This window comes from Ictidomys tridecemlineatus, chromosome 15 (genome assembly GCF_052094955.1).
Source record: "Ictidomys tridecemlineatus isolate mIctTri1 chromosome 15, mIctTri1.hap1, whole genome shotgun sequence".
NCBI lineage: Eukaryota > Metazoa > Chordata > Mammalia > Rodentia > Sciuridae > Ictidomys > Ictidomys tridecemlineatus.
The window spans coordinates 57,812,286-57,826,428 of NC_135491.1; the positions used below are offsets into that span (position 1 = coordinate 57,812,286).

The window sequence follows — 14,143 nt, forward strand, 5'->3', positions numbered from 1 at the left end:
TGCTCCCTCTGGCCCCTGCCCCTCTGGCCCCTGCCCCTCTGGCCCCTGCCCCTCTGGCCCTGATCTCCTCTGGTCCCTGCCCCTCAGGCCCCTGTCCCTCTGGCCCTGATCTCCTCTGGTCCCTGCCCCTCTGGCCCCTGCCCCTCTGGCCCTGATCTCCTCTGGCCCCTGCCCCTCTGGCCCCTGTCCCTCTGGCCCTGATCTCCTCTGGCCCCTGCCCCCTCTGGCCCCTGCCCCCTCTGGCCCCTGGCCCCCCTCTAGCCCCTGCCCCTCTGGCCCCTGCCCCTCAGGCCCCAGTCTCCTCTGGCCCTGGTCCTCCGGCCCCTGCCCCCTCTGGCTGTCCCCATTCAAGCACTGCACTTATGTCCCTCCCCACACCCTGAGCACTGTGCAGGCCCCCTCATGGCCAGCAAGGCCTCTCATGGCCTCTTTTCCCTGAGCAGCTGCCCTGCAGCGCTCTACCCTCAGGCCTGGTGCGGGCTCTTCCCTGGGCCAGGAGTCCTCCTTCTCAGGATGACCCTCCCTCCCCCAGTTCAGAGGCCAGAGGGCGACGTCACGCCCGGACAGTCACCTCGAGAGCATGTCCACAGCACCCAGAGCCTGAAGCTCTGTTAGGTTTTTCCTTTTAACAGTACCTTCCCCAGTATGCACACTCACACACACACACTCACACACACTCACTTACACACACTTATATACACACACTCACAGACACACACACACATACTCACATACACACACACATACACTCACACTCACACACACACATACTCACATACACACTTATACACACACACGCTCACACACACTTTTATACACACACTCACATATATACACACTCACATACACATACTCACTTATACACACACATACTCACATACACACACTCACAGACACGCACACACATACTCACATACACACACACATATACTCACACACACACACATACTCACATACACACTTATACACACACACTCACACACACTTTTATACACACACACTCACATATATACACACATACTCACATACACATACTCACTTATACACACACATACTCACATACACATACATACACACAAACATACACACACATACTCATACACACTCACTTATATACACACATACACACACATAAATACACACATACACACTCATACACACACCCACTTATACACACATGCTCACATACACACACACACAAACACACACATACTCATACACACTTATATACACACATACACACACTCACAGACACACACATACTCTCATACACACACACACTCAGTTATACACACACACGCTCTCACACACACACACACACACACACACACACACACGGCCTGAGGAGAAGTCACCTGGGCTCTGTTCCTAGCTCCTCACATGGTAGTGGCTGGTCGCAGGTGTGTGAAGGGCCGTGGACGAGGGCTGGTTGTGGACTCCTGAGGCTTTGAGGTGACGGTGCATGTCCGCCTATGTCACCCACTTCTCACGGGAGACCCGCAGTGCGTCAGGAGGGCCGCGTCCACTGTCTGCAGGCTTAAGAGTGCCCTGTGACTGGAAACCCAGTTTCTGGGGTCTGGGGACAGAAGGAGCTCTCGAGCCCCCCTGTACGTAGAAGGTGGCGAGCTGGTGGCACTGGGACCCACAGTCGAGGGTGCTTGGCTGACGTGTTTGAAATAAATCGAGTCACCGCTGCTGGACAGTCGGAGCTTCACGTGGTGGGTGTCAGCTCTCCTTAGGAAACTCTGAAGGCTCTGACCCACTGGCCTGCCTGTCTGCAGGTAGCCCCCAGCTGGCTCTGGTCACCCCTGCTGGGCCACTTCTGTGTCCTCCAGCATGCGACGGGTCCCTTAGGTCAGCGTGTGAGAGTGCCAGTCATCTCGTCCTCCCTGGAGGGGGCGCAGGCTTCCTCCCAGGCTCCGGCCCAGGGCTGGCTTCTGTTCCTGAGGGTCCCGGGCAGGGTGGGCTGCAGAGCAAGCTGCCCCACAAAGAGCCTCTGGCCCCTGGGCTTCCTCTCACTTTGAGCCTCCTGAACTTTTGTCAGCTGCTTCCTGAGCCAGGGAAGGAGGCACCGGGCAGCTTGGGTGTCTGGGGAGGACCGACCCGAGGACTCTGCAGGCTTGGAAGTGGCTCCGTAGCTGTTTGCCCTGCCGCCTCCCTGGCCGCTTAGCAGGGCCCCTTTCTCTCCGAGTCTTTGCTGCCCGCTGATGGGGTGAGAATGAGCAGGAGAGGGCGCTCGCCCAGTGCTGTGCGGTCCTGCTCGCCCAGGGTGTGCGTCAGTGTCACTTAGTGAAACGAAGCGCCTATCACTTCGGCATCCCCAGCTGAGCAGGGCTGGCACCCAGTGGGCACTGAACAAGCGCCAGGTGCAGGGAACCTTGCTCACTTAACTTGAAGCAAACGTCTTCCTGCCTGCGTCGTACCTGGCTGATACTATTGCATTGAACTGTGAGAATTTACTCCGCATTTTGCTTTATACATTTCATTTCTTTTCTGTTTGCTGTTCTTTGGATAGGGAACACAGTCTCCACAAGGGCCCCAGACGTCTGACCCAGCCTTGCTGTTTCAGAGGTGGAGACGCGGCCCAGAGCAGCCGCCTGGCCTGGGGAGAGGGGCTGGCCACAGCCTAGTCCCACCCCGCCCCCCTGAGGTCTAACTGCTGCCTGCTGAGCTTACAGAGCCCCGTCCCTGTCCTGGCCTACAAAGCTCTCTTGAACTGAGCTCTGCAGCTCTCTCTTTTTGGACAGAGACGGGCTCGGTGGGGCTCCACTGGCATGTGCCATTGCCACTGTGGTGGCCGGAGCCAGCCATGCCGTCTTTTTGACTCAGGGTATTTAAAAATCCCGTGGGCGGGGAGCGTGGAGGGATCCACTGTGGGTGCATGATCATCGAGCTCCTAGGAGGCAGGAGGGGCCTCTTGGTAGCCAGCTGCCCTCAGCAAATGCTGACCCAGCGCCCGCGGAAGCCTGTCCTGGGGGTGTGGCCCGCCAGGGATGCGGAGAGGCTGCAGAGGTGCTGACCCCGGGAGGGCTGCCTCTCCTGGCCGTCTGCCTTCTGCCCGGGCACTCCTGGATGAGCAGTGGGGGACCTGGCTGGGAGTCTAGCCCTGGAGCCACCCCATGTGACCCGAGCCACCCTCTCCCTGCCCCCATGGGCTTGTTCATTCCTTCAGCAAACTACCACGAGCACCTGTTTGGTCAGGGTCCACCCTGGGGAGAAGTAGAAATGAGTCAAAATGAAATGCAGGCGAGCTGTGGGGCAGAGAGGAGTCCGCAGTTGATTTTGAACAGTGGAGGGAAGCTTCTCAGGAGCCGAACCTCGTGGTCTGTGTGGAATCCTGGAGTGGCCTTGGGAGTGGCAGGGGGTGCAGAACGCAGGGACCAGAGGGGCGTCCAGTCCTAGTAGCTGCAGCCCAGGGAGAGGAGCTGGACAGAGCAGGGGAGCTCAGGAACCATCGGAGGGCCTGAGGGCGTGCAGAAGGCGTGCGGAGGGCCTGCGGAGGGCCTGCAGAGGGCATGCAGAGGGCCTGCGGGGGGCATGCAGAGGGCCTGCGGAGGGCCTGCGGGGGGCGTGCAGAGGGCCTGCGGAGGGCCTGCGGAGGGCCTGCGGAGGGCCTGCGGGGGGCATGCAGAGGGCCTGCGGGGGGCCTGCGGAGGGCCTGTGGCTCTGCTGGAGGGAGGGATGAGGAGGAGGCCTGAGGAGTCTGGGGCTTGGCCAGGTGCCTGCCCAGCACGAGGCTGTTCCCTGGTGACCCGCTCCAGCTCAGGTGGGGCTCCCTGGGCTGGCCGTGGCCTTGGTCTGCTGTGCGGGGGTGGGAAGGGGCCAGAAGGTGCTTTCCCTGAAAGTCCAGAGGAGCTCTTGAGCGGCCGGAGGAGCCCTGACTGCGGGTGTTTATCTGCGGGGTGTTCACGAGTGCCCACCGCCTGCCTGTCGTGCAGCAGCTGTTTAACAGTGACAAGGACCGTGGCTGCAGGGGCCTCAAGGTTCTGCAAACGAGAGCCCTGTGGTGGCCGAATCTCCCGGGCGGCTGCCTGTGCTGAGTCTGTTTCCGTCTGTTTCCCCCACAGATGCCCGGAGGCCACTGAGCTGCTCAGAGGGCTGCCGTGGTGGCCCGCAGCTCCCAGGCCGCCTGCATGTGCGTGGCAGGCTCCTGCTGACACACCTGGAAGCCACCTTGGGTTCCACCAGCCTTGTCCTCAGCAAGCCGCCCCGGCCATGGAGGCCCCCGAGGTCCCCGTGGGCTCGCTGGTTGACTTTGGGACGGAGCCGCCCAGCGCCCCTCCCCTGGAGGCAGCGCCCTCCACTCTGCAGGACGGGGACGGCTCCGAGAGCGAGGCCACAGAGTCCGCGGACAGCGAGAACGACGTGGGCGAGTCGCCCTCACACCCGTCCTGGGACCAGGACCGCCGCTCCTCCTCCAACGAGTCCTTCTCCTCCGGCCAGAGCGCCGAGTCGGCCCAGGACGAGGACGCCCTGGCTCTGCGGGAGTTCATGCGTGGCTACGTGGAGAAGGTCTTCTCAGGAGGGTAGGCCGCCACGGTCAGCCTGGCCCTGCCACCAGGCTCGGGGACGTGCCTTCTGCTCTAGGCTCGGCCTCCTCCCAGGGACCACGTGGGGCTGGTGCAGTGGCGCTCAGTCCCCCGGGGCTGCGGTCAGGTCATGAGGGAGCCTCTCAGGGACACCCAAGCCCAGGCCCCACCCTGAAATAGTCCCACCAGCCGCCAGGGCCAGCCCACCACTTGCCGGGCCCTGGGAGATGCTGGAGGGCCCAAGGGCAGCCATTCCGGCCCCATCCAGCCCCGTCCCCTCCCTGTCCAGCCCCTGGCCCCTGCTCATCCAGTCCTGTCAGCACCGGGCAGATCTGTAGTGGACCGTCCATCCTCACCTCCCACCTTGTGAACATGGCTGTGGGCATTCCAGGCAGGACAGGACTGTCCGTGCTACCTTCAGTGGCCTCTTATTGTGTGGGCGGCACCCCTGTGGCCGGTCAGACGGCAGGAAACTGCACGGGTCCTCTGTCATCCCGATGTGCTCTGCCAATTGCTGGTCCTCTCGTTCCAGAGTTTTCTCTGTGCTTCCCAAGTCAGGTTTGGGGAGGGGCTGGCTCTGGGGGGTCACCACTTCCCGTTCTGCCCACCCTGCCTGTCCACTCTGTCCACGGGGAGCCGTGGAGCCTGGTGCTGAGTGGTTCCAAGGCCCTTCCTGTTGACGGTCTCTTCGGGGCCGTGGTTGGCAGGCGGCTGCGTTGCTTGCTGGGACCACTCAGGGGGCACGGGCAGCAAGTGTCCAATACCGCGTCTTATTCTGCCTCCTGGGGAGCGCAGGGGTGGCCGACTCCTGAGCAGCTGCTGTGCAGGCTCCCTCTGGGCACCTCTGTTGGAGGAGCGAGCTGAGGGCGCGGCAGCAGGAGCGCCAGGCTCTGGAGGGCCCCCAGCTCTGCCCTCTCCTGGCGCTTAGTGCCTCAGCCAGGCAGGGAGCCCCCGTCCTGCCGGTTCCGGGCGGTGGAGGTCGATTTTCAGCATCCAGAGCAGCACCCAAACCCTGCTGGGCGGGGGCCTGTGGGCCAGCCGCACCACAGCGCCTGGGCTGGCACAGGTGCCGACTTGGCCCCCAGCCCCTCTGAGCGAGAGCTGCCTTCCAACAAGGTCTGGGGATGAGTCGCCCACACACGGGAGTGTGACAGTGCCCCCCTGAGGGACCCTTGTCCCGGCTCAGCAGCAGCAGTGAGAACTGGGGCCTGGTGACACTCCGAGAGCCAGGTTTGCTACCATGCTACCAGGCTCCAGCCTCCCGTCTGAGCGGCAGGGAGGACCAGGTGACCCTTCACCTGCAGGCCAGCCTCAGCGTCCTCTGGGCTTTGAGAAGGAAAGAGTCATGCGATCATCCAACGTCTAACTATCTAGAAATGCGTCTGTGTTCCTGGGAGCACCGTGCTGTGGCTCCCCACTTAAGTTTGTCTGACGACACTGAAACCGGCCTCCTCTGCACACACCTAGAAAAGGGAGCCAGCCCCGAGGTCCACTTGCCAGGGAGGCCAGTCTATGTCTGCAGCAGCTCGTCGGCACGTGAACCCCGTCCCTCAGCCGGTCACGTGCGTCTTCACGAGCATTGCCCAGGTCACGGCAGATAGCAGCAGGTGGATCCCTGTTTCATCTGGTAACTGGGGGTCAACGAGACCAAGATGTTTTCTACAGACCCCTAAATAAACGCCCGTCACATGACCCACCCACCTCCCGCCTTCATCTTCATTTTCGAGTCTTTCAATCTGAGGAAGAGTACTGGCTGCCCCCCAAAGAACCGAGAGCTCTCAGGGCCCTGTCCTCACGGGGCTCAGACCTCACTGGGGCTAAGCCGGAGGCAGGGGACAGAAGGGGCTGTGGAACCAGGAGACCTGGCCAGGTGGCTTCTCAGCTAGGCCTCCCCAGGGTGCAGGAGGGGAGGCCCCGGGTCGGAGGCGGGCCCACGGCTCCCTGCTCTTCCCTCCTGTGAATTCTGCCCCAGAGCACTGACCTTGCGTCACTCTGCCTTCTCTTCAGGGAGGACTTGGACCAGGAGGAGAAGGCCAAGTTCGGGGAGTACTGCAGCAGCCAGGATGGGAAAGGCCGCGAGTGGTTTGCTCGATACGTGAGCGCCCAGGTGAGCTGGGGACTGGGGACCCACCCAGGGAAGGGCAGGGCACACTGGGCTGCACTCTGGGGAAGAGGGGAGGGAATGGCCCCCACGGAACATGTCATGAGAAGGGCCATGTGGGGCAGTGGGAATGGCCAGGGCGCGTGTGTCGCCCGCCCTGGGGGAGAGGGAGAAACTCACGCCGCGAGGTGGAGAACGTTCTTGTAAAGGCGAGCGCGAGGACTCTGGGCATGCGTCTCTTTCTACTGAATAACCCACGGTGCTCAGTTTGCCAAAGAGAATCTATCCAAGACGGTGAAGCCAGGTAAAGATAACGGTCTTCACAAAGCTCAGAAAAGAACCAAATTTATTAAGTCTCCAATAGGTTGATTTTTCGTTTCTTCTAAGTATTTTTATCACAAATAAGGCATTCTTCATTTAAAAAAAATCAGGAAATGCAAAAGAACCTAATCACCCACAAATCCAGACCCAGCTAGTGCTGCCATCTGGGGCTTGTCCCTCAGTGTTTCCCACCTGGGTGTGACCGTGGGGAGTTGCCTTCAGCCCCTGGGCAGAGGCAGGCGGGCCCCCTGCACCCTGTGGGCCAGGCTCTGTGGGCCACACCCTACAGGGTCCTGGCAGCGGGGAGGGCGGCTGCGATTGGACAGTGTGGCCGGACTGCCCGGGTAGCCAGCCCCTGACCGCCTGCCCCTTCCGCACAGCGCTGCAACTCCAAGTGCGTGTCGGAGCCGACCTTCTACCGGCTGGTGCAGTCCTTCGCCGTGGTGCTGTTCGAGTAAGTGGCCGCCCCCTGTGAGGGGCCAGCGTGAGTCATGGCCGTGCTGGGCACGAGCTGGCAGCTCTTCTGCCGTTCCCTGTGTCAGCCAGGAGTCACGGCCAGGTCTCCCAGGAGCAGAGCTGACCGCAGCAACTAGAGGGCTACCCAGCGGGGCACAGCGGGCCCTCCCTGTGCCCTCCTCTCCCCCGTGCCCTGGAGGCCCCCACGTCCCACGGTGAAGCATTTCCAATAGTCCTGCTGGATGGAGGGGCCTCCTGCTGCCTGTGAGCCCGAGAGGCGCCGCTGGAGCTGCGTCCGCAGAAGGTCGGGGACATGACGGGGTGCCGAGGCAGGGCTGCCATACCACGTGCCACACGGGCTCCTCCCCACGTCACGGCACATGGCCAGACCCACTTTGTGCTTTTGGCCTTGAATCAGAGCAAGCGAAGTTCAAGAGGGAGGGACGCTTCTCTGCTAGGCGAGCTCCACTGACCCCACCTCCTGGGCAGCTGGAGAGGAGGGGCTTGGAGGGCAAGGGCCAGGGGACCCTTGGGGCCTGTCAGCGCCCTGCCCATCACCTCCAGGATGCCTGAGGCTGGGCCCGTGTGCCCTCCAGGTCGTGGCTTCTCCCTCCGCCCCGCCCCACATCACCCAGCCCGTTTGCCCCTCTGGGCCCCAAGGGCTGCCTCCTTTGCTCCTGCTCCCCTCTCCACAGAGGGCGCTGCTCCCGCCTTCCTCCCCTCCTCCTGGGCCCTCCCTGATGCGCTGGCTCAGCCTCTAGGCTCCCATGGGGTCTGGGGCTGGGCTGGGAGGGAGGGAGGAGGAGCCTCGTGGAGGGCGTCAGGGAAATGCACCGCAGCAGCACAGGCCAGCAGCGTGGGGAGCAGGCGCCGCGGGGCCTCGGGGTCTCCGAGGACAGTGCGGGTGCAGGTGGCGTCAGGGACCCTGGGCTGGCAGACGCCACTGGTCTATGTGGCCTTCGTGGTCTGCTGAGTTTTAGTTGATGAGCATCTTCAACACCGACTCTGTCCTCTGCTCACCGTCTTTTATAGTTTTATTAATTGTTCTTTAAATTGATTAATTTGTTCAAATATTTTTTTAAAAGAACAGAAATGACCCTCAGTCCTACCTTCCAGGTGGCTTCTGTTGACCTGCTTTCATCCTCTCTTTTTTTCCAAAGTGGGAACGGAACCCAGGCTGCCCCCCACTAAGCCCAGCTCTTTTTATTTATTTAAAAAAATTTTTTTTTTTAAATTTTAATATTTATTTCTTAGTTCTCGGCGGACACAACATCTTTGTTTGTATGTGGTGCTGAGGATGGAACCCAGGCCACACGCATGCCAGGCGAGCGCGCTACTGCTTGAGCCACATCCCCAGCCCCGCCATTTACTTTTTATTTTGAGACAGGATTTAACTAAATTGCTGAGGCTGGCCTCAAACCTGTGGTCCTCCTGCCTCAGCCTCCCAAGTGCCTGGAGTCGCAGGCCTGCACCTGCACCACCACACCCGGCTTGGCCTTTTGCTTTGCTTTCTGGTGCTGGGGACTGAACCCAGGGCCTTGTGCATGTGAAGCCAAGCCCTGTACCAACTGAGCCGTATCCCAGCCCTGGGATTTGTTTAAAGGTGATAATTGTCCAGAGTTAAAGAACACAGAAGGCTGGGCGCAGAGGTACAGGCCTGAAATCCCAGGCACTCCACAGGCTGAGGCAGGAGGGTCACAACTGTGAGGGCAGCCTCGGCCACTTAGCAAGATCGTGTCCTAAAATATAAAGTAAAACGGGCTGGGGATGGGGCTCGCGGAGTACCTCTGGGTTCAATCCCCAGAACCCCAACAAACAAACAAACCAAAAAACCCAAGTGGACAGGAAGGAAAGGCCTGGCAGGGGACAGAAGGGAACTGAGAGGCCAGGGGCAAGGCCGCCCCCTGGTGGCTGCTGTCTTGGCTTCTCCCCTGGGGAGCGGGCACAGTGGGTGGATGCCCTTTCACCCAGGCGTTGCTGTCACACACAGCTGTGTCCACAGCGGCACTGGCATCCGTGTGGCAGTTGGGCAGGAGTGTGCGTGGCCGCAGCTGGCACTTTACAGATGGCTGTTTACGTTGCTCCTGTCCCCTTGTCCCCAGCATGGTGGCAGCAACATTAAGCCTCCGCAGCCATGACAGAGTCGCTGCTGCGGCCGACAGGCTCGCTCTGCACCCCTTCTCCCGATTGCTGGATGGAATGGCTCTGTGCGTGGTTCAGGTGGACGGGCGGGTCCAGTCTCCATGTGCAGTCGGAACGACCCTCTGCATTTGCAGGACATTGTTCCTATTCAAGTTTCTTTTCCATAAAGATTAAATTTGCTTTATAACAAGGGACAGGAGGAGTAGCTATCCACACAACCCCAGGTGTCCCCGGCCAGGGGCATCAGCAAGGAACACTGTCTCGGGCTCCACCCAGGCTCACGGCCTCAGATGTGGGGACATCCTGTGACTCTGCTGACTCCTGAGTCGTGGAGGCTGGTTTGGACTGAAGCTGGAGGCTGCCCTTGGTCCCTTTTCTGCTCCTGTGTGCTGAGCTGAGTGGACCCTGAGTTTCTTGTTTAAAGTGACGAGGCCAGGCTGAGGTCCAGAAAGGCCTCCCGGTCCAGGGTCAGGCCCGGGCTCAGGCTGTGTGCCTGTAGGAAACTCCTGATTGGACCCGAGGGATTATTTTGTCACCTGTCTGGTGGCAGTGCCTAGGGAGTGAGGTGCTAATGTGCACGTTGGGGAGTGTCTGGGCTGGTGAGTGAACTTGCGGTGAAGCCAGGGGGAACGCTGCTCTCGCCGCCGACCCTGCCTCTCATTCCAGGTGTCATCAGATGGATGACTTCGGACCTGCCAAGAACCTCATGACCATGTGCTTCACCTACTACCACCTGGGTGAGACGGGGCTCGGCCTAGGCAGAGCGCCAACCTGGAGAGCTGAGACCGGCAACTGCCAATGCGGTCGCTCGGAAAGGAAAGCCTGGGCTTCCAGGAGCGGGCAGGGGACTCCTGAGGGGGGTGGCCGCGCGGAGGTCGGGCTGGCTGTCCCCGGAGCGCAGCCAGGAGCCCCACAGTGGAGCAGGAACACTGGGCCTGAGGGTCTCAGCTTTATGTCGTCCATCTCGGCAAATCATGACGCAGCATGGGCTGTCGGGAGGGGAGCAGCCGGGCCGGATCTGGAGGAGTTGGGGGTGCTGAGCTGTGAGGGCTCTTCTGGCTCATTGCATTGCAAGTTTCTGCTGGAGCTTGGGGGCCCTGCTGAGCTGCGTGGGCTGCAGAGAGGCTGCTCTGCCCTGTGAGTGTGCTGCTGGGACCCCCGGGGAGGGTGGGGCAGGCGGAGCAGGGCCTCCCTCCCTCTTCACCGACAGCCCGCTCCTGCAGCACAGGGCCTTCCCTGGGGCAGGCTCCCGGTCCTCCTGCCCCCACAGATCACTCTCTCCATGCCCCATGGTCAGCTGACAGGACACCACCGGGCAGGCCCCAGACGCCAGGCCTTTGGTCCAGGTGGAAGGTCCTCCCTCTCAAAGCCTGGCTGAGCTGCTGCCTGGCCCACGTCTGTGCTCGGAGCTCCTTCAACTAGTGGAGGACCCAGCCCTGACCTGGGACGGTGCCTCAGCCTGAGGGTCACTTTGGCCTGGACAGTGCCGGCCTGCAGCCTGCTGCTGCCCTAAGCAGGGTGTTCTGCATGGCCTTGGTGCACACTCCTCCGGCCTTCTCTTCCATCCCGTGTTCACCGTCACAGGCCTGGCCAGGTGCCCTGGAGACTGCCCTGACCCTGCACTGTCCTCAGGGCCCAGGGAGGACCTCTTTTTCCTCTCTCTCACCTCACACTTTGCCCACTGCCACAGTCAGGATTCCTGCCATGCACCCGAGCTCCCTGTGTGAGTCTCTCCCTCCTTCCGTCTCCTCCTCCTCCTCCTCCTCCTCCTCCTCCTCCTCCTGCTCCTCCCCCTCCTCCTGCTCCTCCTCCTGCTCCTGCTCCTCCTCCTCCTCCTCTTCCTGCTGCTCCTTCCCCTCCTCCTGCTCCTCCTCCTCCTCCTCTTCCTGCTGCTCCTTCCCCTCCTCCTGCTCCTGTCCCCCTCCTCCTCTTCCTCCTGCTTCACCTGCTCCTCCTCCTGCTCCTCCTCCCCTTCCTCCTACTCCTGTCCCCCTCCTCCCCTTCCTCCTGCTTCCCCTCCTGCTTCTCCTCCTCCTCCTCCTGCTCCTGTCCCCCTCCTCTTCTTCCTGCTTCCCCTTCTGCTCCTCCTGCTCCTCCTCCCCTTCCTCCTGCTCCTCCTCCTGCTCCTCCTCCTCCTCCTGCTCCTCCTTCTGCTCCTCCTCCCCTTCCTCCTGCTCCTCTTCCTCCTCCTGCTCCTCCTTGTGCTCCTCCTCCCCTTCCTCCTTGTGCTCCTCCTCCCCTTCCTCCTGCTCCTCCTCCCCTTCCTCCTGCTCCTCTTCCTGCTCCTCCTCCCCTTCCACTTGCTCCTCCTCCTGCTCCTCCTCCTCCTTCTCCTGCTCCTCCTCCCCTTCCTCCTACTCCTGTCCCCCTCCTCCCCTTCCTCCTGCTCCCCCCCCCCACTCCTCCTCCTTCTTCTACCACCAGGACTTGAACCCAGGGGCACTTTACACTGAGCTACCCTACACTGAGCTACCCCCCAGCCTTTATTATTTTTATCTTGAGACAGGGCCTCGTAGTTGCTCAGGGCTTCACTAAGTTGCTGAGGCTGGTCTTGAACTTGTGATCCTCCTGTCTCAGCCTCCTGAGCCTCTGGGGTTACAGGCGTGGCCACTGCACCCCGCGCAGCTTTCTGGTTCTACGGGCCTGGCTCCTGCTGTCTCCTTCCTCTCTCCTAGTTCTTGGCCGACTCCCTGGTAGTTGCATAGGGACCGTCCTCAGAGGGAAGAGCAGCCCCTTCCTTGTCCAGCTGCCCAGTCAGGGGGACTGAGGACGTGCTCTCCCCCACCCAGGCGGCCCGGTGTGCCCAGGGGCTCCTTTCTGGCCCTCAGCCATCTGGGCTGTGCCCACCTGCTCCTCACTCCCCCTCCTCTCTCTAGGCAAGCCGCACCAGCTGCCCTCCGAGCCCAGGGAGAAGGCCGCGGGCAGCATCGACTCCTACCTGAAGTCGGCCAACAGCTGGCTGGCAGAGAAGAAGGACATTGCCGAGCGGCTGCTGAAGAACACGGAGAACGTGAAGGGCTTCTTTGGGGGGCTGGAGACCAAGCTGAAGGGACCCCTGGTCAGGAAGAATGAGTGAGTGTCCTGCGTCGAGGCCTCGTGCCTGGGAGACAGAGGCAGGGCCCCTGTCCAGCTTGGCCATCTCAGGTCCTGTACTGCTCCTGAGGAGCGCAGCGCTGCCCAGTGTGACTGTCCACTCTGCAGAGCTCCCCCTGGTGTCAAAGGCTGTGACACGCAGGGATGTCCTGGCAGTGTACTTCGGGGACCAGGAGGAGCATGGGCAGCTGAGGGTTGGCCGCAGGGACATCACACACCTGTCCCTCCTTGCTCCGCCCCGGCAGTGACTGGGGTTCATGGAACACACGGCAGCCATGGGACTGGACAGAAACTCGAGGCCCTTGAGGACGGGTGGGGGGTGGCAGATGCCCAGGCTGAGACACACACAGGAAGGGCACGTCCCCACCAGGAGCCACAACCACAGAGGCCCCTGACCGCCCCCGGCTCGGTGCAGGTGGCCTGGTGTCGTGCCGCTGGGCCACACAGTTCAGGTGCAGAGACCACAGCTCGGAGCCGCCTCAGCTCCACATTCCCAGGGACCAGCCGTGGACGGGACCTTGGTTCCATGGGCGTCTTTTCAGCAAACGGCTGAATGCCCCCAGCCCCATCTCACCAATGGGAGTGGTTTGACTGGGCCTCCTTTGTCATGACTGTGACCTTTCTTCCTCAGGGAAGATGAGAACAAGCCCAAGGACAAGCAGCCCAAGACTGGTGAGGAGCGACCCTGGAGCTGCTGGGGAGGCGGGGCCTGGAGGGGCGGGGCCTGAGGGAGGAGGGGCCTGGTGGGAGGCGGGGCTTGAGGGAGGTGGGGCCTTGGGAGGCAGGGCCTGTGGGAGGTGGGGCCTGAGGGAGGAGGGGCCTGGTGGGAGGCGGGGCCTGTGGGAGGCGGGGCCTGAGGGAGGAGGGGCCTTGGTGGAGAGGGGCGGGGCAGGGCCCAGAGGAGGGGACCCTGGGGTGAGGCTTGGGGCCGGGTCCTGGGACAGGACTGAAGGGTTGGGGCCTGGACAGACCTTGTAACCCAGACCCCTGCAGGGGTCTGCACCCACCCACCGTTGAGGGGCAGCAGGAAGCAGCAGCAGTACCTCCCAGGGGCTTAACTGGGCCTCCAGGAGCCGGCCTTGGGTCCCTGCCTGGTCTAGTATGGATTTCTGAGGCAGGGCCACTTCTCTAAGGAGTCGGCAGAAACCCAAGGCCCTGACTCCAGGCACTCTAGCGCATTCCTGGGAGGTGGCCCCTGTGGGTTTCCCTGGCCTTTGGGGAGGGGCTGTGGTGGCTGCTGACACCTGCCCAGGGCGCTGCCCTCAGCCTCTCTCGTCCTCCTGCAGTGACCGTGTTCAGCCCCGAGGACGAGCAGAAGGGGGAGAAGATCTACCTGTACACACACCTGAAGCAGCAGCCCATCTGGTAAGGCGCCTGGCTGGAGGGCAGTGCCCCCCGATGGCCTCTGAGTGCTGGACTGTGGCTCAGGACGCCGAGCCAGGGAGGCCGCGCTAGGCCGCAGACCACCTCCCCGCAGGGTCCCCTCCTCTGGGCCCTGCCC

General features: G+C 61.9%; 1 protein-coding gene across 3 annotated transcripts in view; it reads left to right on the forward strand.

The window, feature by feature from the left end:
* Kiaa0513 (KIAA0513 ortholog) overlaps positions 1 to 14,143 on the forward strand; it is a 50,643-nt gene that overhangs the window by 26,608 nt on the left and 9,892 nt on the right. For all 3 annotated transcript variants that reach the window (XM_078032763.1, XM_078032765.1, XM_078032766.1), the window contains exons 2-8: positions 4,068 to 4,526; positions 6,537 to 6,636; positions 7,332 to 7,405; positions 10,216 to 10,286; positions 12,426 to 12,621; positions 13,274 to 13,314; positions 13,929 to 14,007. In XM_078032763.1, coding sequence (XP_077888889.1) covers positions 4,216 to 4,526; positions 6,537 to 6,636; positions 7,332 to 7,405; positions 10,216 to 10,286; positions 12,426 to 12,621; positions 13,274 to 13,314; positions 13,929 to 14,007 — 872 coding nt within the window. In that variant the 5' untranslated portion in view covers positions 4,068 to 4,215. The remainder of the gene's footprint in view (positions 1 to 4,067; positions 4,527 to 6,536; positions 6,637 to 7,331; positions 7,406 to 10,215; positions 10,287 to 12,425; positions 12,622 to 13,273; positions 13,315 to 13,928; positions 14,008 to 14,143) is intronic.